We start from the raw sequence: 25,084 nt of genomic DNA, 5'->3' as shown, positions 1-25,084 counted from the left end.
AAGGAGGCCTAGTTCGTGTGAGTGGAACTACCTTCAAAGAATAATTATGTTCAGAAAAGGAAGCGCAGATGGCAAATAGATATATGAAAAGATGCTCAACCACACGAGAAATCAGGGAAAGGCAAAAATCAACAGGAGACCACTCAGCTGATAGCAGGTACCAAGGGTTTTGAGGGGACAGGAGACACAAGCTATGAAATGCTGTCAGAGGTGTGCAAACTGGGACACCTACGGGGGAAAGCAAGGTACACTCTCTAGTGAAGATGCACCCAGCCTACACACCCAAAATTCTGCTTTGAAGAACACATCCTGATCTCCTAAAGAAATCCCTTCACATGTGCGCAAGAGGACAGGTAGAAAATGCTAACTGCAGCACTGATAGGAATAGCAAGGTGGACATGACTTAGGGGTCCACTGACAAGGGAATGGAAAATATACCGTATTCATACATTCAATAAATACAGAGCTGATAAAATGAGTGAACCCCGTCTACATGTACCACACTGTGTTAAATGACACAGTCATTATATAAATATATAACATATAAATAAATATATTATTTATATAAATCTTTAAAATAGATAAAATAAGTCTACATGCTGCTTAAGGACACACAGCATGTGATGAGAGTATAAAGTCAGGGACAGGAAAGGTACAGACCAACATCTGGATAGTGGTTACCTCTGGAATCATGTGCATTAGTTGTATTAATATTATCTCTGTACTACTTTGAATGTTTAAACTACTTCATAATTTTTTAAATAAATTTATTATTTTTATTTATTTATTTTTGGTTGTGTTGGTCTTCGTTGCTGTGCGTGGGCTTTCTCTAGTTGCGGCAATCAGGGGCTACTCTTCATTGCAGTGCGCGGGCTTCTCATTGCAGTGGCTTCTCTCGTTGTAAAGCAGGGGTTCTAGGCACGTGGGCTTCAGTAGTTGCAGCACGTGGGCTCAGTAGTTGTAGCTCATGGGCTCTAGAGCACAGGCTCAGTAGTTGTGGCGCATGGGCTTAGTTGCTCCGTGGCATGTGGGATCTTCCCGGACCAGGGATTGAACCCTTGTCTGCTGCATTGGCAGGCAGATTCTCAACCACTGCACCACAAGGGAAACCCCAACTTCATAATTTAAGAGTCATAATGCTTATTGCTGTATAGACACCGTTCAAGTTGGTACAACTTGCTCTTTGGATAGCTATTTGGCAACATCCACGTTATGGCTGTACTTAGGCTACATCCAAAACTTCTACCTTTAGTACCAAACTGTAGAGATGTGGTCGCACAAGTGTGTGCAGAAGTATGTGTGCAGATATCCCGCACAGCACTGTGCATGATGGCAAATACAACTTGATTCTATCTGCAGACCACTGTTAGAGAAACTGATTCATCCCTACAAGGGAGTGCTATGCTGCCATACAAGAGCTTTATATCTACTGATATAGAACAATCCAGGATAGACAAGTTTAAAAAAAAAAAACACAGGATTTCCCTGATGGCACAGTGGCTAAGAATCCACCTGCCAATGCAGGGGACGCAGGTTCACTCCCTGGTCAGGGAACTAAGATCCCACATGCCACGGGGCAACTAAGCCCGTGTGCCGCAACTACTAGCCTGTGAGCCACAACTACTGAGCCCGTGTGCCACAACTAGAGAGCCCTCACACCACAGCTACTGAGCCCGTGCACTCTGGAGCCTATGCACCACAACTAGAGAGAAGCCCACATGCCATAACTAAGACCCAACACAGCCATAAATAAATAAATAAATATGACAATTCATAAAAGAAATACAAATGGTCAATAAATATGTTTTAAAATGTTCACTCTCACTAATAAGTACAAACCAAAACAAGATGCCACTTTTCTCCTACCAAACTGGCAAAACTTTACGATGGTAACATCTAGGGCTGGTGAGGATGTGAGAAAATGGGCATCGTCATGTATTACTGGTGGGAAGGACAAGAGAGACATCTGTTTAGTGGGAATTTGTTAGAACTTACTAAGTATTTCCCCCGTTGAACTTTTTAAACAACTTTATTAAGATATAATTCTTCTACCATGCAATTCATCCACTTACAGTTTACACTTCAATAGTGGACAGCCACCACCACAATTTCAGAACATTTTCATCACCCCGAAAAGAAATCCTGTACCTCCCCCCAGCCCTAGGCAACCACTAATCTACTGGTCTCCACAGATACGCTTATTCTGAACATTTCATACAAAAGGAATAATACAATATTCAGCCTTTGTATCTGGCTTCTCTCACCTAGCATATTTTCAAAGTCTATTCAGGTTGTAGCACGGGGAAGTACTTCACTCCTTCTTATGGCCAATTAATATTCCATTGTATGCATGTAACAATTTTATTTATCCGCTTATGGACATTTGGGTTCTTTTCACCATTTGACTATTACAAACAATACTGTTATGGACATTTATGTACAGGATTTTGCCTGGACCTGTTTTCAGTTCTCTTGGGTATATACCTAGGAGTGATATATCCAAGTGCTGGGTCATATGGTAACTCTATGCTTAACTGTTTGAGGAACTACCAGAATGTTTTCCAAAGAGGCTGCATCATTTTTCATTTACAGCAGTGTATGAGGGTTCCAATTTCTCCACGTCATTACCACCTCTTGTTATTGTCTTTTTTTATTATATTATTATTTTCCTGGTTATTTTGATTTGCCATTTTCCCTGATGACTAATGGTGTCAAGCATTTTTCCATGTGCTTATTGGCCATTTGTGTATCTTCTTTAGAGATGTATCTTTTCAGATCCTTTGCCCATCTTTTTATTGTCTTTTAATTTAACTGCCCTGTTTTTTTTCTTAAATTAATTAATTAATTTATTTTTGGCTGCTTTGGGTCTTCATTGCCGCGTATCGGCTTTCTCTAGTTGCAAAGAGTGGGGGCTACTCTTCGTTGCAGTGCACATGCTTCTCACCGCGGTGGCTTCTCTTGTTGCGGAGCATGGGCTCTAGGCACGTGGGTTTCAGTAGTTGTGGCATGTGCACTCAGTAGTTGTGGCTCGTGGGCTCTAGAGCGCAGGCTCAGTAGCTGTGGTGCACGGGCTTAGTTGCTCCATGGCATGTGGGACCTTCCCAGACCAGGGCTCAAACCAGTGTCCCCTGCATTGGCAGGCAGATTCTTATTAACCACTGCACCATCAGGGAAGCCCTAATTGCCTTTTTTTTTTGCGGTACGCGGGCCTCTCACTGTTGTGGCCTCTCCCGTTGCAGAGCACAGGCTCCGGACGCGCAGGCCCAGCGGCCATGGCTCACGGGCCCAGCCGCTCCGCGGCATGTGGGATCTTCCCGGACCGGGGCACGAACCCGTGTCCCCTGCATCGGCAGGCGGACTCTCAACCACTGCGCCACCAGGGAAGCCCCCTAATTGCCTTTTTATTAGGACCTATTAAGTTCAAAATGTGAGCATCAGCAATCCCTCTTGTAGAAATACAGCATACAGAAATAACTGCATGCGTGCTAAAGCTGTGTGTGCCAAGATATTCCCTGGAGCACTGCTTATAATTGCAAAATGTTAGAAACCTAAATTTCTACTATTAAGGAACTGACTGAACTAACTATGGCATGGATACTGCATAGAATACCATACAAAGGTAAGATGTCTATGGCATATTATTTTTTAGAAGCTGCAGATCAAATACACAGTAGAATCCCACTTTGTTCAAAACAAAAAGCCATGTGTTCGCAGGTGTCTACAGACATACTTTCTCAGCAGAGGAAAATCCTGGGTCTCTTTAACAACCAACTGGGCATCTTGTGGGGGAACAGGGGGCAGGTGGAAAAGGTAGGAAGATCTTTGCCTCCTTATTCTATATAAATTTTTTAAGTGATGGGATGATAAGTGCTATTTACTGTTTTAAAATTTTTTCCATACTTTTCAAATAATACTATTTTTTAAATTATTACAGGAATAGGTGTCTATAGTTGCTTACCACTGTACCCCTAATGCCTAAGCACCACTCAGCACTTGGCATCAACAGATAATGAAAATGTGTTGAATAAACAGATGAAGAGCAGTTATTTCTGCGTAGGAGAAAGTTCTGTTACAGTTTATTCCTCAGTGATATGATGCCTCACTTGCTGTGACTAAATTATAAGCTAATAAACAGGGTCACTTACATGATTCAGAAAATACTGCACGATTATTTCATGGCCAGCGGCAGCCGCTTCCATCAAAGGAGTGAATCCATATACGGGCTCCCTGCAACATCGAGACTGCAGTCAGATCAGATGATGAGCAGAGGAAGCTCTGGGGGGCAGAAGCTTGCCTGCTGCAGACAAAACCTCAGTGACGCAAAGTCACTCATCCCTAAGCCTAGAGGGCTCCCTGAACGGGGAGAGATGAGAAAGTGAGTATCAACACATCAGTCCCGTGGTTTCTACCCCAGGTCAAGTCTTTTGTTCCTAAGACAATCTGTTTCCCATCTTCACTCCTTCTTAGCTGTTTCCCCCGCTGCTACGGCCTGAATCTCTACTTAATCACAGCAAAAAGTAGCTTTCGCCCTTCACTGCTCACAGACAGCTAGCACCTCCTCTCCACCTATCCAGATATCCTACATTTTGAGATCAACATCCTCTAGGAACCCTTCCAGGAGCTCCAGGACTAACCATCTCCTGCCCTCACTACACCTAATGCTTACTTATGGCTAACTCAGTGCCCTCTTCAGAGTGCCCCACCCACCAAGTCCTCACTGGTTTCACCTGGGCTAGAAGACAGGAAGCAAGCTAACCACTGGTTTTCATCCGTTCGAAGACACACACTTTTCACGTTTTAGCATCACTGAAGTCAGAATGTCAGTAAATGAAATGCATTTTAATCAGGAGCATTTTTTTTCTTTCTTAATGGCCTGTAAACCTACAGTGTGTTACAACGGCTGATACCAGCCAGGGTGTGCAGTGTCAGGTGAATGCTGGGTTGAAAGAGGATTATCATGGTGACATGCTTTAGACAACAACCCTACTTCCAGCTTATATTTAAAACTCATGACTGTTTTCAAAGTATCACCTCACCTGATACATACAGAAGGCAAGAAAGCTAAAGGGATTTAGCATTTAATGCATGTCAATTCAGTGCCACACACTATGTTAGGCACCTGTTATATGACAGAATATGTCATTCTTCTAACAGTTCTATGACATGGGCATTGCCATCCTGTTTTCAGATAAAGGAAATAAGGCACAGAGAACTTAAAATGTTGCACACAATGCCACGTGACAGATGCATGAGAAAGCTAGGACGATCCCCATGCCTCCACGCCTAGGCAGGACTGTCCCCTCCGTCCCTTTGTGTTGAGCCTGTCAAACCAAGGCAGGGGCTCCCTGCACCCCAGCCTCTAGCTGCCTCGCCAGTTGCCCTACTCAAAGTCAGACGTGACCACCTCCCTCCTGCGGCCACTTAAGACCTCGTAATCACCTCACATTGGCGTTCGCTCCACTGTCCAAAAGGAACTTGACCATCTGCTGATGCCCAGCACTGGTGCAATGGAAGAGGGCAGTCCAGCCTTGAATGTCCTTCATTTCTAGCTCAGCACCTTGCTTCAAGAAAACACAGAATGCTCGTTAAGGCTGCGTCTCCTCTGTGCAGGGTGGGCGCCCTCCAAGCCATCACGCTGAAAGAATCAAAGTGATTACCCGAGCACACGCACGCACACAGGGGCCTGCAGTGGTTCACGTCTCTGCAGAGCGGCCGGGGGCCCCTCAGGTTTCTGGCCTGAGGCCCTCGTAGCTCACCTGGAGGAGGAAATAGGCGATGCTCTCGTTGCCACAGCTGGAAGCCAGCATCAGCGGAGTCTGCCCTTCTGGGGTCGGCACATTCACACTCACCCCCGCCTCGAGCAGCAGGTGCACGATGGTATCGTGTCCAATGTAGGAGGCATACATCAGCGGGGTCCAGCCACCACCATTCTTCTTATTCAAATCTAACTCTCTCCTAAACAAACGCAAGACATGCTAGACACGCCAGCCATCTCATAGGTGGGGTTTACCAAAGCCGGTGGCCAGGCCAAGCCAAGAGAAAGAGCAGGAAGTGCTGACAGGAAGCAGAGTCATATGCCACCCTGGACATCACTGGCGGGGAGGGGGGGGAGTGACTACACTTGCCGGACAACTGCCTTTGCAAACTCCCTCAAGTTTGCCTCCCTCCTCCGATTTTTCATTCTCATCTGCACCCTCCTCCTACCCTAAGGCCAGCAATTCTCTTTTTTGCTACCACCAGCTACATAGATGGTTCTCAACCACGGGAGATTTTGCCCCCAGGGGACAGTTGCCAAAGTCTGGAGACATTTTTGGTTGTCACAACTGGAGAGGGAAAAGCTACTGGCATCCGGTGGGTGGAGGCCAGGGATGCTGCTCAACATCTTATAGTGCACAGGACGCCCCTCACAACAAAGAATGGCTGGCCCAGGTTGTCAGTAGTGCCGAGGCCGAGAAACGCTGACCTGGAGCCTTGACTACCTCCCGCCAACAGACCAGTCTGCTAGTCCAGAACTGAGGGGAGAGGAAAGAGGAGGGGACTCAGACAGTGGACGATTTCTCCTTTGTCGTCCCACCCTACAGAAACATTCCTGGAAAAATCTGTGACCAAAGAATCCTGTCTTTCTCACTGATTTCCATTACAATTCTGGAAAAGTGTTTCCCACAGGAAAAACAATGCAGGCTTCCCAACCCAGAGTTTGGGGTCGGGGGATGGAAGTAAGACCCACTTCCAGGAGCATCCTGCCTGTTTCACGCCCCAGTCTTTCCTCCTCCACAATCCTTGCCTCCAGTGGAGGTACCAAGTGACAGTCGACCCATGCAGTTCGTGCCTCTCCTAGATACACACACTAAGCTACACCAGACAATTAGTTTCCATTCACCAGCACGTTTTACTGACCCTGGCTTTGGACCCAGGCAGCCATTTCCCAGGTCCTGATCCCAGGAATGCAGGGGTAGCCACTGGCCGGGAGAGCCACCTGGAGACCAGCCCATTCTCACCACACGCCCTCCCACATGGACAGGGAGGCGCCCCTACCCCCACCCCTTAGCAGAGCGGCCCTGGGGCTCTGGCAACCCCCTTCAGCCGAATCCTCCCTTCTGACCCCTCCAAATCCCCCTGGGGTCCCCAGTGTGTTTACTGTGCACCAGCCTGCGTCTCAGCAGGTGTCACAACCCCAATCAGAACACAAACACTTCCTAGAGCTGTTCTGGACTGTTCATTTTAACAGCACACCCGAAGGCTTAAAGCCTGTGAATGTTAAAGGAGCAGAACTATATAGGTGGGGTCGTGGTGTCCCTGTCGGGGGATGTGCTGCCTGCACACCTGCCCGGTATAGAAGTACCAACTGGCCAGATGCTCATAAGTGATGGCTACGACCTGGGAGCTAGAAACGGGACTTCCACAAGGCTCTGCTGTAACTCCCCAAGCTGGAACTGGAAAAGGCCCAGGTAGGTATGGACATAGGTTGTTTCTCTAAGTTATCAATGAGATGATAACAGTGAGCACAAAGTGTGGCGGACAAAGTGGGAAGAGATGAGAAGATGGATCCCTTTCCAAAAATTACATTGAGTATCAAACTGTACTTCAAACAAGAAGGCGCTAATAAGCAGTGCTGTTTAGGGGGACCTAATATGCACATAAGATCAGTGAAAACGGCATGTGGGCAGTAAGTAAGGTGCAATCCTCCAGGTGGGGATAACCCCACCTCCTTCTCTATGGCAGAAGCTAAAGGGGAGAGGGCGGCAGGAGGGATTAAAATGAAGCTTCTGGGGAAAGAAGGCCATAGGGCACTGCTTTCAATCTTTATTTTTGTTTTGTTTGAGCATTTCTGCAATTAGTGAAAACCACAAAATTACTCTGGTTAAAGTAAGCCTGAAATGAACAATTTCTAAGCCTATGAAAAAAGTTTAAGCTGCCTTTTTCTTCCTTGGAATCAAAACTGCCTTCCTTATTGGCGTCCAGCATAAATCATCCCTGACAACAGCCCAAGAGAAGCAGCAGTTGATCCACCCAAGGATTAAATGTCTACAGCTGTGGGCAAGGCCCCCGCTAGCTCCCTGATGGCTCCACCTGAGAGCTGAACCATGGAGCTCAAAAATCCAAGAGGAAGGAACATTTTCCAAGATCTCTTACCGCTGGACACATTCCTTCACCACTTCATACTGGCCAATGGAAGCAGCTGTGTGAAGATCCAAGGGGACGGCCAGCTCCTCCCGGCTGACCTGCGCACCCAGCCCATGCCACATGGACAAGCTGCGGTTCAGCAGCTCCGGCTCGCTGGCTTCATCGCTGAGCTCCGACATCGCTGTGGAGGGAGGCACTGGGGTCGTTAGGTCCTTCCTTCCTGGTAGCGACACAGAGTGAAATGGCATGGTCACACTCCTGCCCACAGCAGGCGGCTAAGTCACTGCCCTGACAGACTGCTGCCCAATGTACCCAACTCCTGGGACTGACCAGACAACTTCCTTTCAATAAATATCGTATGCGGGAATTCCCTGGTGGTCCAGTGGTTAAGTTTCCACGCTCCCAATGCAGGGGGCCTGGGTTCGATCCCTGGTCAGAGATCTAAGATCCCACAAGCCCTGCAGTGCAGCCAAAAAGAAAAAAAAATTGTATGGTTCGGACAGCTCCATCATGCTAGTACTGGTGAGCCTGTCACTAGACAGAAAAAGAGGAGCACATATTGTGTCATAAACTGTGGCATATATTTTCCTTTATGACCCCCAGGCCCCACATTCTAGAAAGGGAACTCAAGGAGCCTGACAACCTCTTGGATGGGAAGCAGAGAAATGGTAATTAGGTCAGTGGACCAAATCAACTCTCAGATGTGGTGAAAAAGAACCCTGGGGCTTCCCTGGTGGCACAGTGGTTGAGAGTCCACCTGCCAATGTGGGGGACACAGGCTCGATCCCTGGTTTGGGAGAATCCCGCATGCCGCGGAGCGACTGAGCCCGTGAACCTGTGCTCTGGAGCCCGTGGGCCACAACTGCTGGGCCTGTGTGCCACAGCTGCTGAGGCCCATGTGCCTGGAGCCCGTGCTCCACAGCAGGAGGGGGGGCTCCGCCACCGTGGGAGACCTGTACACTGCGGCAGGGAGTGGGCCCCGCTCACTGCAGCTAGGAGGGGCCCGCATGCAGCGGGGAAGACCCAACGCAGCCAAAAATAAATACATAAAATTAAAAAAAATAAAGAGCCCTGGACTTGGAATTAGATCAAAATTTAGCTCTGCTACTTAGCATCTCCAACCCCTAGTTCCTTACTGTTTAATGGGGACGTGATATTTCCAAGGACTGTGGTTAAAAACACATGGCAGAATGGACAAACAGTGGCACGTCCACACAGTGGAACACTACTCAGCCATAAGCAGAAGAAATAAACAGGTGATACACACAACACATGAACGAATCTCAAACGCATTATGCCAAGTGTAAGCCAGACTCAAAACGCTGCCTACTGTATGATTCCATTTACAGGACTTTCTAGAAAAGATAAAACTAAAGGGGGGACTTCCCTGGCGGTCCAGTGGTTAGGACTCCATGCTTCCAATGCAGGGGGCGCGGGTTCGATCCCTGGTAGGGGAACTAAGATCCCACATGCCATGAGGCGTGGTCAAAATAAGTAAATAAACAATAAAAGTGCATGAGTTTTAAAAAGTTTTTTTTAATAAAAAAAGGATAAAACTAAAGGAGGATAGATCAGTGGTAATAAGGGTTAGGGGTGGGGGTCCCACAAAGGGACTGCAAGAGGGAATTTGGGGACAATGGACCTGTTCTGTTTTTTTGGGTTTGTTTTTTTTTTTGCAGTACGCGGGCCTCTCACTGTTGTGGCCTCTCCCGTTGCGGAGCACAGGCTCTGGATGCGCAGGCCCAGCGGCCATGGCCCACGGGCCCAGCCGCTCCGCAGCACGTGGGATCTTCCCGGACCGGGGCACGAACCCGTGTCCCCTGCATCGGCAGGCGGACTCTCAACCACTGCGCCACCAGGGAAGCCCCTGTTCTGTATCTTGATTGATGGACATATGACTCTATACATTTATCAAAACTCATAAACCTGAACACCAAAATGAGTAAATTTACTGTATATAAATTTTAAAAACAAATTTTGAAACAAACAGAAAGAAAGCCCCAACACAGAAACCAGGATGCGACCAGTGCTAACTGACTAGGAATCTACCTATGCATCCCTTGAATGTGGGAGAGACTAGGGGAATGGGATAGACTGGTTAATTTGTTGGGTGACACTTTCCCCACGATGGGACAACAGCAGGATGAAGAGCCCTTCATTCTAGGAATCCTAACCCATCAAGCCCAAGTCATCAGCTTCCTAGTAGAACCCTTAGTTCTGGAGTGACAATTGTCTCCTGTTCTACTCTGGGGGGAAAGAACAAAGACCAAGGTGTAGAAAAGCAAGAGAAGGAGAAAACAAAGAAAACCACTTCATGTTCAGATGGCCTAAAGGTACCACAGCGGTTCACAGATGCCATTAGCACATCAACCTCTACTAACAAATGCTTCCAAACATGAGATACAGCCAAGATGGCCAAATAACAAACAAGCCACCAATCTGGGGGACAAAGAATCTGTAACAAAGTTACAAAGTTCAGGGCAAAGCCCTGTTTCCTGGAACCACCTGTCCACACTGGCAGGGCCTGAGAACAATCAGCTCTCTCAATTTTCAGGTGGGAACCCCCAAGCTGAACAGTCCAGGCCACAGAGCCTGGATAAGAATTCAAATAAGCTGTCAGTTCAGCACTCCTTTCAATACACCCCCCAAGCCTTCTTTGGGTGTGTTTCTTCTACTCCAAATGCCTCCTCCAGGGTGGGACCCATGTTCTCTCTCCTTTTATTGGAGGCTCACCTGTCTGACACCTTCCAGAATGCTGAGCGGCAATCAGAATCAGACCCCCACTCCAGAAGCCCATGGAGGGAGAACTCGGATGCCAAGAGACCATAAAGCTATTGGGTTGGCCAAAATGTTCGTTTGGTTTTTTTCCATAAGATGGCTCTAGTAGCACTTAGTTGTCTTTAACTTCATTTGAAACAATTTTGTTAGACTGTACTGTGACAGCTGCCATATCAGCGTGCATTTAAAAAAAAAATTATCAGGCTTCCCTGGTGGCGCAGTGGTTGAGAGTCTGCCTGCCGATGCAGGGGACACGGGTTCGTGCCCTGGTGCGGGAGGACCCCACATGCCGCGGAGCGGCTGGGCCCGTGAGCCATGGCCGCTGAGCCTGCGCGTCCAGAGCCTGTGCTCCGCAACGGGAGAGGCCACAGCGGTGAGAGGCCCGTGTACCGCAAAAAAGAACAACACAAAACTTATCAAAATAGGTGAATTTTTGTGTAGCCATTTTAACAATGAAGATGGAAGACAAAAAAGCAACATTTTCAGCATGCTTTATTATTTCAAGAAAGGTAAAAACACAACCGAAACACTGCAGTGTATGGAAAAGGTGCTGTGACTGATCGAACATGTCAAAAATGGTTTGAGAAGTTCCGTGCTGGAGATTTCTCACTGGATGATGCTCCAAGATCAGGCAGACCAGTTGAAGTTGATGGTGGTCAAATCGAGACATTAAATGAGAATGATCAACGTTATACCACGTGGGAGATAGCCGACATACTCAAAATATCCAAATCAAGCACTGAAAATCATTTGCACCAGCTTGGTTATGTTAATTGCTTTGATGTTCCACGTAAGTTAAGCGAATAAAACCTTCTCTGTATTTCCACACGTGATTCTCTACTTAACTAAAACGTTCCATTTTTAAAACAAGTTGTGGGGACTTCCCTGGTGGTCCAGTGGTTGAGAATCTGCCTTCCAATGCAGGAGATGCAGGCTCCATCTCTGATCGGGAAACTAAGATCCCACATGCCGCACAGGGCAACGAAGCCCGTGCACCACAACTGAAGAGCCCACATGATGCAACTACAGAGCCCACGTGCCACAATGAAAGATCCCACACGCCGCAACTAAGACCTGATGCAGCCAAAAATAAATAAACATTTTTACAAAATAAAAAAAAAAAAATAAAACAAATTGTGACAGGCGATGAAAACTGGACACTGTACAATAATGTGGAACGGACGAGATCGTTGGGCAAGCGAAATGAACCACCACCAACCACACCAAAGGCCGATGATATTCATCCAAAGAAGGTGATGTTGTGTATATGGTGGGATTGGAAGGGAGTCCTCTATTTGAGCTCCTTCTGGAAAACCAAACGATTAATTCCTACAAGCTCTGCTCCCAATTAGACCAACTAAAAGCAGCACTCTATGAAAAGCGTCTAGAATCAGTCAACAGAAAACGCATAATCTTCTATCAGGATACCACATGACCATGTGTTTCTTTGATGACCAGGCAAAAACTGTTACAGCTTGGCTAGGAAGTTCTGATTCATCCACCATATTCACCAGACATCGCATCTTCAGATCTCTATTTATTTCAGTCTTTACAAAATTCTCATACTGGGAAAACATTTCAATTCCCTGTAAGACTAAAAGGCATCTGGTACAGTTCTTTGCTCAAAAGATAAAAAGTTTTGGGAAGATGGAATTATGAAGCTACCTGAAAAATGGCAGAAAGTAGTAGAACGAAACACTGAATACGTTGTTCAATAAAGTTCTTGGTGAAAATGAAAAATGTGTCCTTTACTTTTACTTAAAACCCGAAAGAACGTTTTGGCCAACCCAATACTATTACTTCCTTTATCACCCTGCCGCACGCCAGATGCTCTACGATGATGGGGTACTCCTTACGAACAAAATTGTATTCACACATACATCACGTATACTTGTAGAAAATCTTCTGCATATCGCTTCCAGGATTTATTTCCAGGAAGTAGCACTAGGAACGCAACCCTTTGATTCTCCTTTTACCTTTGTGTTCTGTCCATTCTGTAAAATGCTAAGTATTCGTTACTTTTAAAGCAAAACAAAAAACAAACAAAAAATTAACAACAATAACAAAAAAATGACGTTGCTGCTGACCGTGGCGTCCACAGGGAGGAGGTCTGTGAAAGCCGGAGGGCACCGCGTCCCGCACCGGGGCGTAGGCCTTCCGCTGGCCCCGGGTATCCCAACCTCATTCTCAGGCCCTGGGGAGGGTAACCTAGGGAACTACCCAAGCACTGACACCTCCTCCCAGTAACCCTACACCGCACGTGGCTTTATCGTCCCCGCTCCCCAGCGGCAAAGCGGACGCTCGGAGTCATAAACTCAAGCGGCGAGCCAGCGGCACTGCTGCGACGCCCCGAGAGTGCGCAGCAGGTGAGGACACCAGGCGGGGCAGGGCCGCCGCGGAGCCTACCTGCGCTGGACCTCGGGCCGCGGGCAGCCCTGGGGCTGGGGCTGCCGCTGCCGCCGCCGCCGCCGCCGCCGCCGCCGCCGCCGCCGCAGCAGCAGCAGCCGCCGCCGCCGCCGCAGCCGTCTACCCCTGCCCACTTGCCGCCGCGCTCCCTCGGCCGCGCCCGTCCGGGGTGCCTCCGCGCCGGCCTCCGCCACAGCGCGCGGACCCAGCGGCCCCGCTCCCGCCCCGGAAGTGGTTGCGAGAGGCGCGGAGCACGCCGGGACGCTCGTGGGTCCCCCGGGCGCTGTGGAATTCGTCCGTCCCGCACCCGGACCTTCCGGTCAGCCCGCCCAGCTCGCTGTGTGACGTCGGCGGCATCCAATGAGCAGGGGATTTCGCCCTACCGCGCCCCTCCGCTGGCCAGGGAAACCAATCGAGTTTCAGGAGAGACAGGACGCTCCAAGTCCCCAAAGAAGAGCGGGGGGTGGGAAGGAGTTGGCAGTGCCGTAGTATAATACTCTGCTGAGCGGGAATTCCGAAGGCAGCGACAGCCTCAGTAATTACGCCGCGGCCCAAAGGGGAGAACACGACCGGAGGGACGCGCTGGAGCCTGTTTATATCCCTGTCTGGACCGCGCCAGGCGGGGAGGCTGAGGCCGAGGTTAACGGCCTCGGGCTTGCCGCAGCTGCGGAGATAAATGTTGGGAGTTGGACGGGGTGGGGGCTGGGGAAACGAGTTGGGGATCGGTGGGAGGACGCACGATGGGTTTCCTGTTTCCGACCTTTAGAATTTAAAAGCCTGACCCAGGAGGACTTTGGCGTCTAGTTGTCATAACAACCGGCTGACCGGCGGCAGGAAGGGGTGGGGCGTCGGAGCTTTGGGCGGGGCTAACGGGCTGCAGCCAAGAAACGGACGTGGAGGCAGTCAGGATTCGGAGGGAGCTGCTGTTTCGTGCAGCGTTTAGCGTAAACCTCGTCTGCTGGGTGAGCCAAGCTCCTCAACTTGGCGTTCAGGACCTTTCACGATCTTGTCCGTTTGCACCGTATATTCCAGCAACTGAAAACTTCTTCCCACACATGTTGGGCACTTTTCACTCCTCTGAGCTCTTACGTGCTCTTCCCGCAGCCTGTAATGCCTTTCCCTCCCCTATTGCCTTGTCCTCCTGGAGAACTTAGAGTCTCTGGTAGTCCCCTTCACCTGGGTGATTCTGTTGCCCTCTAACCTGACCTGCAGCCGGAGAACATCCCGTGACGTATATACCAGATATGTCCCCACTCTGCTGTTCCCAAGTCAGGTGCACCAAGCTCCTGCCCCACTCCTGTGAGCACAGAAGTAAGAAGCCCCCACTCACCTGCTGCTTTCCTGATGGGAACCAGGGCTGGGGCAGGAGTGTTCTTTTCCCATTTTATGGTTACAGAGGGCTCTCAGGCTGCAAGTACTCTCCAGACACTGGCTCTGAAGTACCATCACCCCACATTTCTAAGCCCCCTTGACCCCTGAGGGACCGGGCCTTCTGTTAGACTCTGGGACGTGTTGCCTAAGTGCCTGGGTATAAGGGGTTAATTTGAGTGTCAACTCCAAAAAAAGTGTCCGCGGGACTCCAAAATGTCTCTAGTCTGTTCCTTTGTAAGGGGGCAGTAAAGAGTAGTGGGGCTTGAAATCCCCTCTGACTTTGATACAAATTCTGTCTTTGTCTTTACTAATGATATAATCTCAGCCTATAAAATGTAGATAATAATAGTGTCTGTTGTATGGGATATACATAGTTTACAAATATCTGTATGCCATATACATGTATCATTCTGTATATCATCCATATACCTACACATCAAGTACATATATCATTATATATCAATACATATATCTATATATTATCATAAAATATCACTATGTACATACATCTGCAGGCTCCATACTGCACTACACACACACACTTGCACACACACACACACACACACACACACACACACACAATGCAGGGCACAGTGCCTGGCCCTCAGTAACAGGAACCTGCAGACTAGAAGGAAGAAGGGGTGGGTGGCCTCCCAATCTGTTTTCATCCCCCAAGGCAAGGGATGGTATATGCTTTGAAAAGGCAGCCCCCTGAGCTCTTGACCCTTTGCTCCTGGACTCTCTCACCTCACTCCATGTCCTCAGCAAGGTTCCTTGGATGATGGCACACTGAGAAGCATCCCATGGCATCCCATGACAAAGATGTGGGGCCCTTACTGCCCAATCCCTGGGATGCCATCCTTGAGGCCGTCAAGGAGCAGCTCCCATCTCTGGACTCAGATTCCTCCTCGGTAAGCAAGCACCTTCTTCCTACATCTTCCTAGGCCCCCAATGCCCTTTCTTCCCGTGACAAACATGATGCCGACCAAGGACCGCTTTGGAGCTTATCAGCTCAATGTCATGTAAGTGAAGCACCAAGGTTCCCTGTTGCAGGGTATGGGGAGGCCCAGACTCTGCTCTTTCAGCTGTCACCTCACTGCTCTGTTCATTTAGTGCCAGGCACTAAGTGAGCAGCTGCTGTACGCAAAGTCTTAGGGGTGGCAGGTATGTGCAGAACTGGGAGCCCTGGATCTCACCTTCACCAGGTGGTGCTGCCAAGCCCATTTCTAAGTCAGCGGCAGGAACCAGCCATGGCGAGTCCCTTCGGAAGAGAACTGGTCTGCCCAGACAGCTGGAGAGCAGCGGGGTAGGGAGGGTGGGTGGAAGCTGAGGTGCACCCGGCCCTGCCTGCTGCCATATAATCCAGAGAACTCTCATTTGTCCACAGTCAAACTGCGAGGAAGAGGAGCTGTTCATCTTCCAGCGAAATCAAACCGCCCTGATTCCAGACTTGTCAGAAGAACTGGCCGAAGACCCTGACGGGGCCTGGGTCACTTCCTCTGGGTCTCCTCCTGAGGTCTGTGGAATGCAGGATCCAGGGATCCATGAAGCCAGGACCCTTTAAGCACAATAGGGTGTGGGTGTGGGTCTGGGTGTCCATGGCCCTCGCTGGACTCTAACAGCAATGTGGGTCTAAAGAGGTTAAAGCCCCTGGTATAGCATCTCTGCACACCCAAGCCTTTCTCCAGGTATAACCCAAGGAGTTCAGACACCAAATATCTAATGGCCTTGTGCACATCATGCTCCCAGGAGCCCAGAACACTTAGAGCTGGGGGTTTAGAGCAAAATCTATCTGATTTTGCTCCCTGCTCTTCCCTCTGACCCCTCACCACACACACACACACACGCACACACACACCTCCCAGCTGTCCTATTTCCACCTGAGCTCTCTGACCATTGTCACAATTTGTTGTCATAAATGCCTCCTTTAACCCAGCTGGCTTCAGCACTATCTGGCTTCTCACAAAATCCTGCCCTCCCTAAACATTTGTTGATTGAATAAGGGCAGCAGTGGGGATCCAGAGGTAAGAGGTGCCCCTCGCTGGGAAGGTAAGATGAATACAGAAAACAATTAGCAAATGCCACAGGACGCTCAGAATTAAGTATTGTAGTTGCGGTCATTGCCAAATGTCAGAGGGAATTTTCCATCCTCTTGTCTCCCCATTTCCCAGGGTCCCAGGTAAGACCAAGAACTCTTAAATCTAAAGTTAATGGCTTGATACTTAGTTAAAGCAGTGGAAGGAGATTTTATTCGGTAACTACTGACAGCAGGGGAAAGAGCTGAGCTCCGTCTGATTTGTGCAGAGGTGACGCGTGTTTCAAAGGAAGACTGAGGGAGGGGGTGAGGAGGGCTCAGTGGAGTCAGAAAAGTGAAAAGTCACGAAGAGCCGGTCAGTGAAGCTGCAATTAGGCCAGGTGTGTCTGCTGCCTGGCAGGTGTGGGAGGCAGGAGCCTATCCTCCCACAGAGAAGGGAGGCAGAGGCCCTGTCCTTCCTGATGAGTATATTTCAAGGGAACGGCTCTCAGGTCAGTGACAGATGCTTCTGGGTTGTAAGAGACACATATTCACAATTATAAGACCTTTTTAGTAAGTGTTCTAAGAAAGGGAGGTCAGGGGCCTATCATCAGGTGTTGGCTAGAACAAATAATAAATTCTTCTGGCAGCATGGAGCTTTCTCAGGCAGGCATTTTAATGGGGCGCTGGGGTAATCCTAGGGGCACAGGCTTACGCTGCCAGAAGCTATGCTGGAGTTTGGTATTTGGACGGAGTGGGTACATGCCAAGACTCTGCAGTTCTGAGCGCAAGCACTGACACAGGGTCATCTTACGGAGCCAGGGCATGTCCCCTCCCAGCACCATGACAGAAACCACCCACACCCTCAGCCATGCCTAGAAATATATCTGAAATAACCTCAAACAGGAGAATTGCCAGGGCTGCCAAGTCCCCTGATTAGTTCAATTGGAACCATGTCCATGTCACTTTATTTTGTGTTTTCTTCATTTCTACAATTACCTCGGCAACTCTTCTGGACAATCATTTTTTAACCTGGGATGGGAAAGTCTGTACCAACTCACAGGGGTTGAGGCCATGGGCTCACTCTGGAGACAAAGGGCCTGGGTCTTATCTTGTCCACCTCTAACTGCTGTGTGCCTGTTCACAATGGCCAAAAGCGGGGAACAACCTGAGTATCCATCAACAGACAGAATGGTTAAACACAATGAGGACCATCCATACAACAGAATATTATTCATCCATGAAAAGGAATGCAGTTCTAACACATGCCGCAACATGGGTGAACCTTGGAAACACTAAGCTAAATGAAAGGACACAAGAGACAAATATTGTGTGATTCCATGCCTATGAAGTATCTTGAACAGGCAAACCCATAGAGACAAGAAGTAGATGAGCATTTACCAGGGGCTGGGGGAGGGGAGGTACAAAGTTTCTGTTCAGGGTGATGAAAAAGCTTTGTAAATAGTGGTGATGGCTGCACTACATGATGAATATACTCAATGCCACTGAACTGTCCATTTAAAAATGGTTTACATGGGGCTTCCGTGGTGGCGCAGTGGTTGAGAGTCCGCCTACCGATGCAGGGGACACGGGTTCGTGCCCCGGTCCGGGAGGATCCCACATGCCGCGGAGCGTGAGCCATGGCCGCTGAGCCTGCGCGTCCGGGGCCTGTGGTCCGCAACGGGAGAGGCCACGACAGTGAGAGGCCCGCGTACCGCAAAACAAACAAACAAAAACATGGTTCACATGGCAGATTTTATGTTCTATACACATCTTACCGCACACAAAAACTCCCTGAGGTATGTTTTGAGGCTGCTAACCGAGGACGCTTGTTTCCCCTGTAGCCAGCTGTAGTGCCTGTGGAATCCGCCGGGGAACCCTGGGGAGAGTGGAACGCTGGGCCCCAGGCCCAGGAGTCAGTCTCTCTGGAAGGAAGGGCCCCTGGCAGGCCTTTGCAGAGCTGTGATGAGAGCAGCTCTCTTCTCAGGATGCCTGTGGAGACCCCCACGTGGCAGGATGACGATGGGGACACAGCCTTCAACACCAGTACATCACAGAGTCCTTGCCAGGGGCCACAGGGAGAGGCCACTCTCTCCCCTCAGGAAGCTGGCCTGCAGACAGAGCCCCCAGGCGCTGCCTCATGGGCCCAGGAGGGCTCAGACTCTGCAAACCGCAGAGCCCTCCGGAGGGAGAGAAGGAAGATGATCGAGAAAGACATACTTCACAAAGTCACCTGGGATGCCCAGGACCCAGCCTGCCAAGACCTGAGTGGAGTGAAGGAGATGCCCTGTGATGCTGCGGAAACGCTGCCAGAGGGACCCCAGCGGGGACCGCCCTTGCTCTCCCTCCAGGTAGGCGTCCCCCTAGCCCAGCCTTCCCCAGGGCGATGGTCCTCCCCAGGCCAACTCGAGGGCTGGCCCACTATGCCTGTGTTAGTCTCTTTGGGCCACAGTAACAAAAATCCCATAGACTGGGGGTCTTAAACAACAGAAATTCATTATTCACAGTCTGGAGGCTGGAAGTCCAAGGTCAAGGCTCCATCACATTTGGTGTCTGGTGAGAGCATGCTTCCTGGTTCATTTGTAAGGGGTGAGGGAGCTCTCTGGGGTCTCCTTTTTAAGGGCACTAATCCCATTCATGAGAGTTCCACCTTCATGACCTAATCACCTCCAAATACCATCACATTGGGGGTTAGGATTTCAACACATGAATTTGGAGGGACAAAGAGATTCAGTCTATAGCAACAACCTTAGGCCCATGGCACCAGGCCCATCATCAGGCAGGCAGTCCTACCTATCTGACAGACCATCCTCAGAGTTAAAATGAACAAGGAAGAGCAAGGAGACCCCAGCCTTCTTTAAACAAAGAAAAAAGAATACTAATCCCAAGCATGATCATGAAGATATATGAGATAGGTAACAGATCTGACAAAGTGTAATCTCACATAAAGCCCTTGTTCTCCTACAAATGGTGAGCCCCTGTATTTAGCTCATTAACAAGGGAACCAGCAGTATGACAAAGCCGGTTCAAAGAGATTATGAGAAACTGGGATTTTGTACATCGTGGGGTGGGGAGAGGGGAAGGAATGCAGAGATTAAATTGCTACATTAAGTACAATAGGTCAGTACTTACAGGGCAACAGAACTGGTACCTTTGGGGTTAGCTGCTCCAATGGACGGAAAAGAAAACCGTCACACTTCTCAGTTTTACAAAGTTGTCAAACAGGTGAGCCCTGGTCAACTGTGCACACCAGCCCTCCCCTAGAAAGATGGGCTCCTTAGAAGATGCTCCCGCATGACACTAAAACATCACAAAACTCTTTTTTGCCTTATTTGACAAATTTTCTTAACAACTTAGAGAAAACTGGCATCAAGGTGTACATGGAGGTCACTTTCACCAATTCTAGCCTATCAATTCCATTCTTTCCTTGAACCCCTTTATCTTCATTCCCCTATGGGGCTACAAGGAGCTGCAAGGCCATACACAAGACACAATAATTCCTGATCCTCCCCCCTCATCACACCACCGCCTCCACACCCCTCTTCCAAGCCCTTCAGTCCTAGCACCTGCCTGGAACAATCTGTTTCTTAAAAGAGCAAAACGTTTTAACTTCCCAACATTCTAAACCTGCATGAACCTAAAAAGTTTTAATATGACACTGAGTTTCCTCCAAGTCAGACAACATCTTTGTGCCAGAAATAAAACTATTGCGTAGGAAGGTAGGTGGCCTCACCAGCCTTCACGGAGGAAGTTCATTCTGCAACCCACACGGGGTGGGTGAGTGGGGGTGGGTGAGCGAGCTGCCTCATCTCAGCCCTGGTTTCTGCCCAAGACATCCCAGAACTGCCTGTGTGGGTCATGGCAGCTGTGAAATCTGGCGCTCCTGTCCCTGGGACCCCACAGCAGCCTCATAATCACCACTTTACTTATTTCAGCAACTTGAAGAGTGGGATTTGGATCAAGTCCTTCAGAGTCTGACAGAGCAAGAGGAACTGGGAGATGGCGCTTCTGGAGCCGCGTGGTGGGCAGCAGACCGCCTCCAGGGCCAAGGTCTGACCTTGAACGCCGGGGCCCAAGTGCATACCCACACGTGGCTCCTTCCAGGGCCTCCCAATAAAATAGGGCAATGGGCTGGGCACAGTCAGCCCAGCAGCTCGCCACATCTGCTGCGCCTCTCTGCTGCTCAGCCCTCGCCGTCCTGCACACCCAGGATGCAAGACTTTATCCACCCATCCATTCACTCACTGACACTCATTCATTCATCCATTACATATGTGACTGCCTGCTATGTTCCTGGGGTGGACCAGGCCTTGGGGATACGAGAGGAAGCCCTTCAGACAGGGTCCCTGCCTTTTCTTCCCCCCAACCTCCTCAGGCCTGCGTCTCTTTCTTTCTGGGAGCAAAGTAATCCTGCATTTGGTACCCCCTTCAGCCCGCTCCTAAACAGAATCCTGTTTCCACTGCCTCCACATTTACCAAACAAAGCCAGGGGTGATTCCTAAATTGCACTTGTGGCCTCACTCTGGGCAGTTTCGTAAAAAAGTTCCCTGTCCCCTCCTGGCCACTCTGGCCCACAAAGGTGAGTGGAGGCAGGTCTGAGGCAAAGGTGTGGTGGGGGTTCTGGCCTCCGGTTCCAGAGGAAAGGCTCCTTTGTGGCCAAGAGCCCCTGGTGCTATTTTAAAAAGGGTTTTGTTTGGAATTTAACCCCTTAGAGCAGGATATGGAGAAACTCACTCTCCTACAAGTTGGGGCAGGGCTGGGGGGATGTAGTTGGTGCCCCCTTTTGGCGGGCAATGTGGCAGAATCTGTTCTCCATTTAAAGGCACATAAGCCTTTGATTAAGCTATTCATTCCACTTCTAAAGGCTGTCCTAAACACACCCTCACAGATGTTCATTGCAACATTGTTCATACTTGTGAAAAACTGGAAGCAAACCACATTCAACATTCAGTAGGAGTCTAGCTAATCAGTCAACCAGAGAATTCTCTGCAGCTCAACAAATGGAATCTATCTATCTATCTATTCATTTCTCTCAACACAGAAAAATGTAAAATATATTCAGTAAAAAAAAAAAAAAATCTATAGAGGATGATCCCATTGCTTCTTAAAAAAAAAAAGCAAATACACAGAACTGTTATTGATGGTTCCCTCTGACAAGTGGGACCGGAGTGAGAACGTGGACTACACTGTTAACAGGACGTCACCCCTGCTTCCTGGGCTCACACACAGCTCCCTGCTGAAGAAGACAGCGCCCCTTGCCCTGCTGAGCTGAAGGGTGCGACACAAAAGCTGTGAGCGGCAGAGGGTGGGCTGGGCCTCCGCTGGACCCCAGCACTTCTCTGAGCACAAGCCCAGGCATGTCCACACGAGGGGTCCTGAGGCTCAGGCTGCTGTGAGTCAAAGGGGGCTGCATCCCCACTAAGCTGCCTCCCCCCTCCCCACAGACCATGCCAAGCCGAGCACCCAGGACAGGCTCATGGGACAACTCACCCTCCTATGTGCCATGCAGTCCAGAGCCTTTTCCTCTGCCTGGAGGGTGCCTTCTGACATGCCCCAGGACATCAAGCCGCAGGAGGCCGGAAGCAGGTGGGACCACACATGGCCCCTGTCCTCTCTAGAATTGGCTTCTCTCAGCATTTATTGGGCCTTGATTTATGGGTGGGGCACTTGATGTGTATTTCTCTTTTATCTCAAGAATATGATCAGGTAGGTGCTACCATTACCCCCATTTTACAAACAGGGAAACTGAGGCTCAGAGAGGTTGCCTTGCCCAGGACGTAAGTGGCAGAGCACACAGTGGTCACCGGGAAGTGACTCAGCTGTCCTCTCACCCCAGATGCGCTTCCAGGGAGCTGGGCTTCCAGGCGCTGGCCATGGACACGCGGCTAAGGAGCCCAGCAGAGCCTCCCACCGTCTTCATTGACCTGCGGCCGACAAAGCCATCAGACCATGGGCCCTCGGAAAGGTACAGGGAGCAGTGACAGCCCTGCCGCAAACCTGCTCCTTCAGGTTGCCATGTTGGCCTCAGGAGGAAGGGGGACTTGGACAAGCGGGTCCTGGGGGCACTGCTCACTTGAGAAGTGCTTTTGGCCAAGAACTGAGCCTGGCCCAGTCCCACTGGGTCCCAGCAGCAGGCTCTCCCCGCAGGTTGGGAGGAAGCTGGGGCCAAGGGTTATCTTTTCCTGGCGGAGTCCTAAGCAGACTTAGCCTAGGCTGGGGTACCTGGCCCTGGCTGCGTCCCTCCACCACTTGCAGTGGCCCTTTGGTTTCGGCTGGCTGGGCTTTGGCCAGCCTGCCCATCCTCCTGCCCTGGGTCACCAGGGAGACCCGGGTGCTCCAAGTTCCTGGTGGGAACCATGCCTGGCTGGAGTGGGCTGGTTATGTCCAGAGGAACCCACCTTTCCTCTCCCCGCAGCTGCAGTTCCAGCTCCAGCTCCAGCTCCCACTCCAGCTGCAGCTCCAGCTCCTCTGACAGCGAGGAGGGGGAAGAGGAGACAGCAGCTCGGAGAGACCAGCAGGGCCCAGCCAGGCTACGGTAACCACAGCGGGGCTCCCACTGCCTGAGATGCTCACCTTGGCCTCAGCAGCAAGCCCCTGCCCGCATGTTAACATCGGTGCTTTCAGCTGTCTGGCATCCACAGGGCTGCTAGCACAGGAGGGTGTGAGCGGGTGTGGGGGGCGGGTATGGGAGGCGGGCAGGGTAACCCAGCAACGTCTGGCCTGGCCTGTTCTCCAGACATCCCTAAGGATGCTTAGCTCGGTCTTGAGAAGGGATTACGTTTTCTTTCTGAAAAATTGCCCCCCCTCCCCGACTTGATTTGCTCCCTACTAGGGATGGCAATAAAAGTGAAGAGAAAGTGAAGGGATGGAATAAAGTGATGGCTGTCAGCCAGAAATGAAAGGCTTGAGTCAATTAAGTGAAATGTCAAATTCAGGGAAGGTTCATGTCTCTGACATGTGGAGGCCACCCCGTGGTTGTGGGGTGAATTTGCATTATATGCTCTGGCAGTCTCCATCGTTTTTAGAATTACAGATCCTGAAGATTCTATCCTTTGGGAACGTCAGAGTCTAACGCAGCTTTTCCCCAATGTGGCGTGTAGCTAGGCATTATAGGATTAAAGAGGGAAAACCAACTTGGGTTGAGAAGTGTCACACAGGTTTCCTCCCAGAAGCCTTTAACATGCTGACATGGTGAGGGCTGGAAGGCCGCAATCCTTTTTAGTGTCTTGAGAACCAGGCACACGCCCCGGAAGCACTCTGGTTTTCCTCTGTGTCCTGTTTCGGTGGCAAAGTATTGGGAGGTTGGCTCCACTGGGTGCTGATGGAGGCTGCTTCTCTTGTGTCACAGGGACTGCACCGGGAAGAGTCAGCTCCTCCAACAGCTCCGGGCATTTCAGAAGGCATCGGCTCAGCCCAAGCTGCCAGCAGGCAAGGGTCCCAGAAGCCAGAAGGCTCAGGCCCCTGGAGATACGGCTGGATCCAGCCCCGGGGGGGAAGCAACATGTAACACTCTGGGCTGAGAGACAGAGTGCCCAGGCCAGACCCCCAGGAGGAAGTCCCAGGGCCCTGGGGGACCCTCTTGGGCCAGGGACAGCCAGGGAGGCCCTGGTGCCTCCTCTGGGCCAATTGTAGATGCCTCCAGTAACGGATCTGAAAAGGTGAATAAATGGATAATCTGACTCTCCATCGACACCCGAGGCCCTGGTGGTCCCTTCGCTCTCCCGTCTCCATCAGAATGTGCCTTTGCAGCACAGGGACCCTCCAACTGAGCATCTGCTGCCAGCCCTCTGCTAGAATTCAGTCAGAACATCTTCGTGCACTGAGAGCAAAGATGCCAGTGCAAACTTGTAGGCGTAGCATGACAAATCAGATGGCCCCAAACCCTCTGAAAATGGACCAGAAGGAAACACTGTGAAGACAACGGTTTTGTTCTGATAGTGGGACCACGAGGCTTTTTCACCTTTTTCCATTTCTGCGTTTTTTTCTCTTTAATGTGCATGTATTATTATTTCTTTTTAACTCCAAAACTTAAAACTCCTTTAGAGAATTTCAGGATTGAAAAGGTCTTGAAAAATTTAGCTTCATTTTCTGAGTCCTGGATGTTTGCTCTTTTGTGTTCCTAAATTCACAAACCACCACACACACACGGACCAAATGAACTTTTTGATAGAAGGGCAGATTGAAATTTGCTTTTTTTTTCTTCAACCAAGACACAAAGGCATGTACGTATGTTTTAGGGTGCTTCCAAAGTAAAGGTGGATGGACTTTTAAATACAGATAGAATGTGAATGTTCTAACACCTGAAACTGTCTCCGTGGACAACCAGCAAGAGCTGTGGGCCGCAGGCGGCTCTGCCGTCTACTTTCCTAGAAGTATCCCCCCGACCTCCCA

The 25,084-nt window shown here is 49.8% G+C and overlaps 2 protein-coding genes across 3 annotated transcripts in view; one reads left to right on the top strand and one right to left on the bottom strand.

Annotated features, from left to right (window-relative positions):
* ANKS3 (ankyrin repeat and sterile alpha motif domain containing 3) overlaps window positions 1–13,340 on the bottom strand; it is a 28,310-nt gene extending 14,970 nt beyond the window's left edge. The window contains exons 1-4 of one of the 2 annotated variants that reach the window (XM_065892677.1): window positions 8,134–8,303; window positions 5,757–5,955; window positions 5,440–5,561; window positions 4,146–4,227 (exon numbers count right to left, since the gene is read on the bottom strand). In XM_065892677.1, the coding sequence (XP_065748749.1) occupies window positions 4,146–4,227; window positions 5,440–5,561; window positions 5,757–5,955; window positions 8,134–8,303 (573 nt within the window). Of the gene's footprint in view, window positions 1–4,145; window positions 4,228–5,439; window positions 5,562–5,756; window positions 5,956–8,133; window positions 8,304–13,308 lie in introns of those variants that run through there. The other variant, XM_065892678.1, reaches the window with a different exon arrangement.
* A 2,142-nt stretch (window positions 13,341–15,482) lies between these two features.
* DNAAF8 (dynein axonemal assembly factor 8) lies at window positions 15,483–24,325 on the top strand. The gene is made up of 7 exons (XM_065893213.1): window positions 15,483–15,590; window positions 16,067–16,199; window positions 18,542–19,044; window positions 20,629–20,743; window positions 22,138–22,208; window positions 23,195–23,228; window positions 24,042–24,325. The coding sequence occupies exons 1-7, from the start codon at window positions 15,483–15,485 to the stop codon at window positions 24,323–24,325; spliced, it is 1,248 nt and encodes a 415-aa protein (XP_065749285.1).
* Window positions 24,326–25,084: the final 759 nt, after the last annotated feature.

This window comes from Phocoena phocoena, chromosome 15 (assembly GCF_963924675.1).
Source record: "Phocoena phocoena chromosome 15, mPhoPho1.1, whole genome shotgun sequence".
In the NCBI taxonomy this organism is placed as follows: Eukaryota; Metazoa; Chordata; class Mammalia; order Artiodactyla; family Phocoenidae; genus Phocoena; species Phocoena phocoena.
The sequence above is the reverse complement of the archived record's forward strand: the minus strand, read 5'-3'. Positions and strand labels throughout refer to the sequence as shown.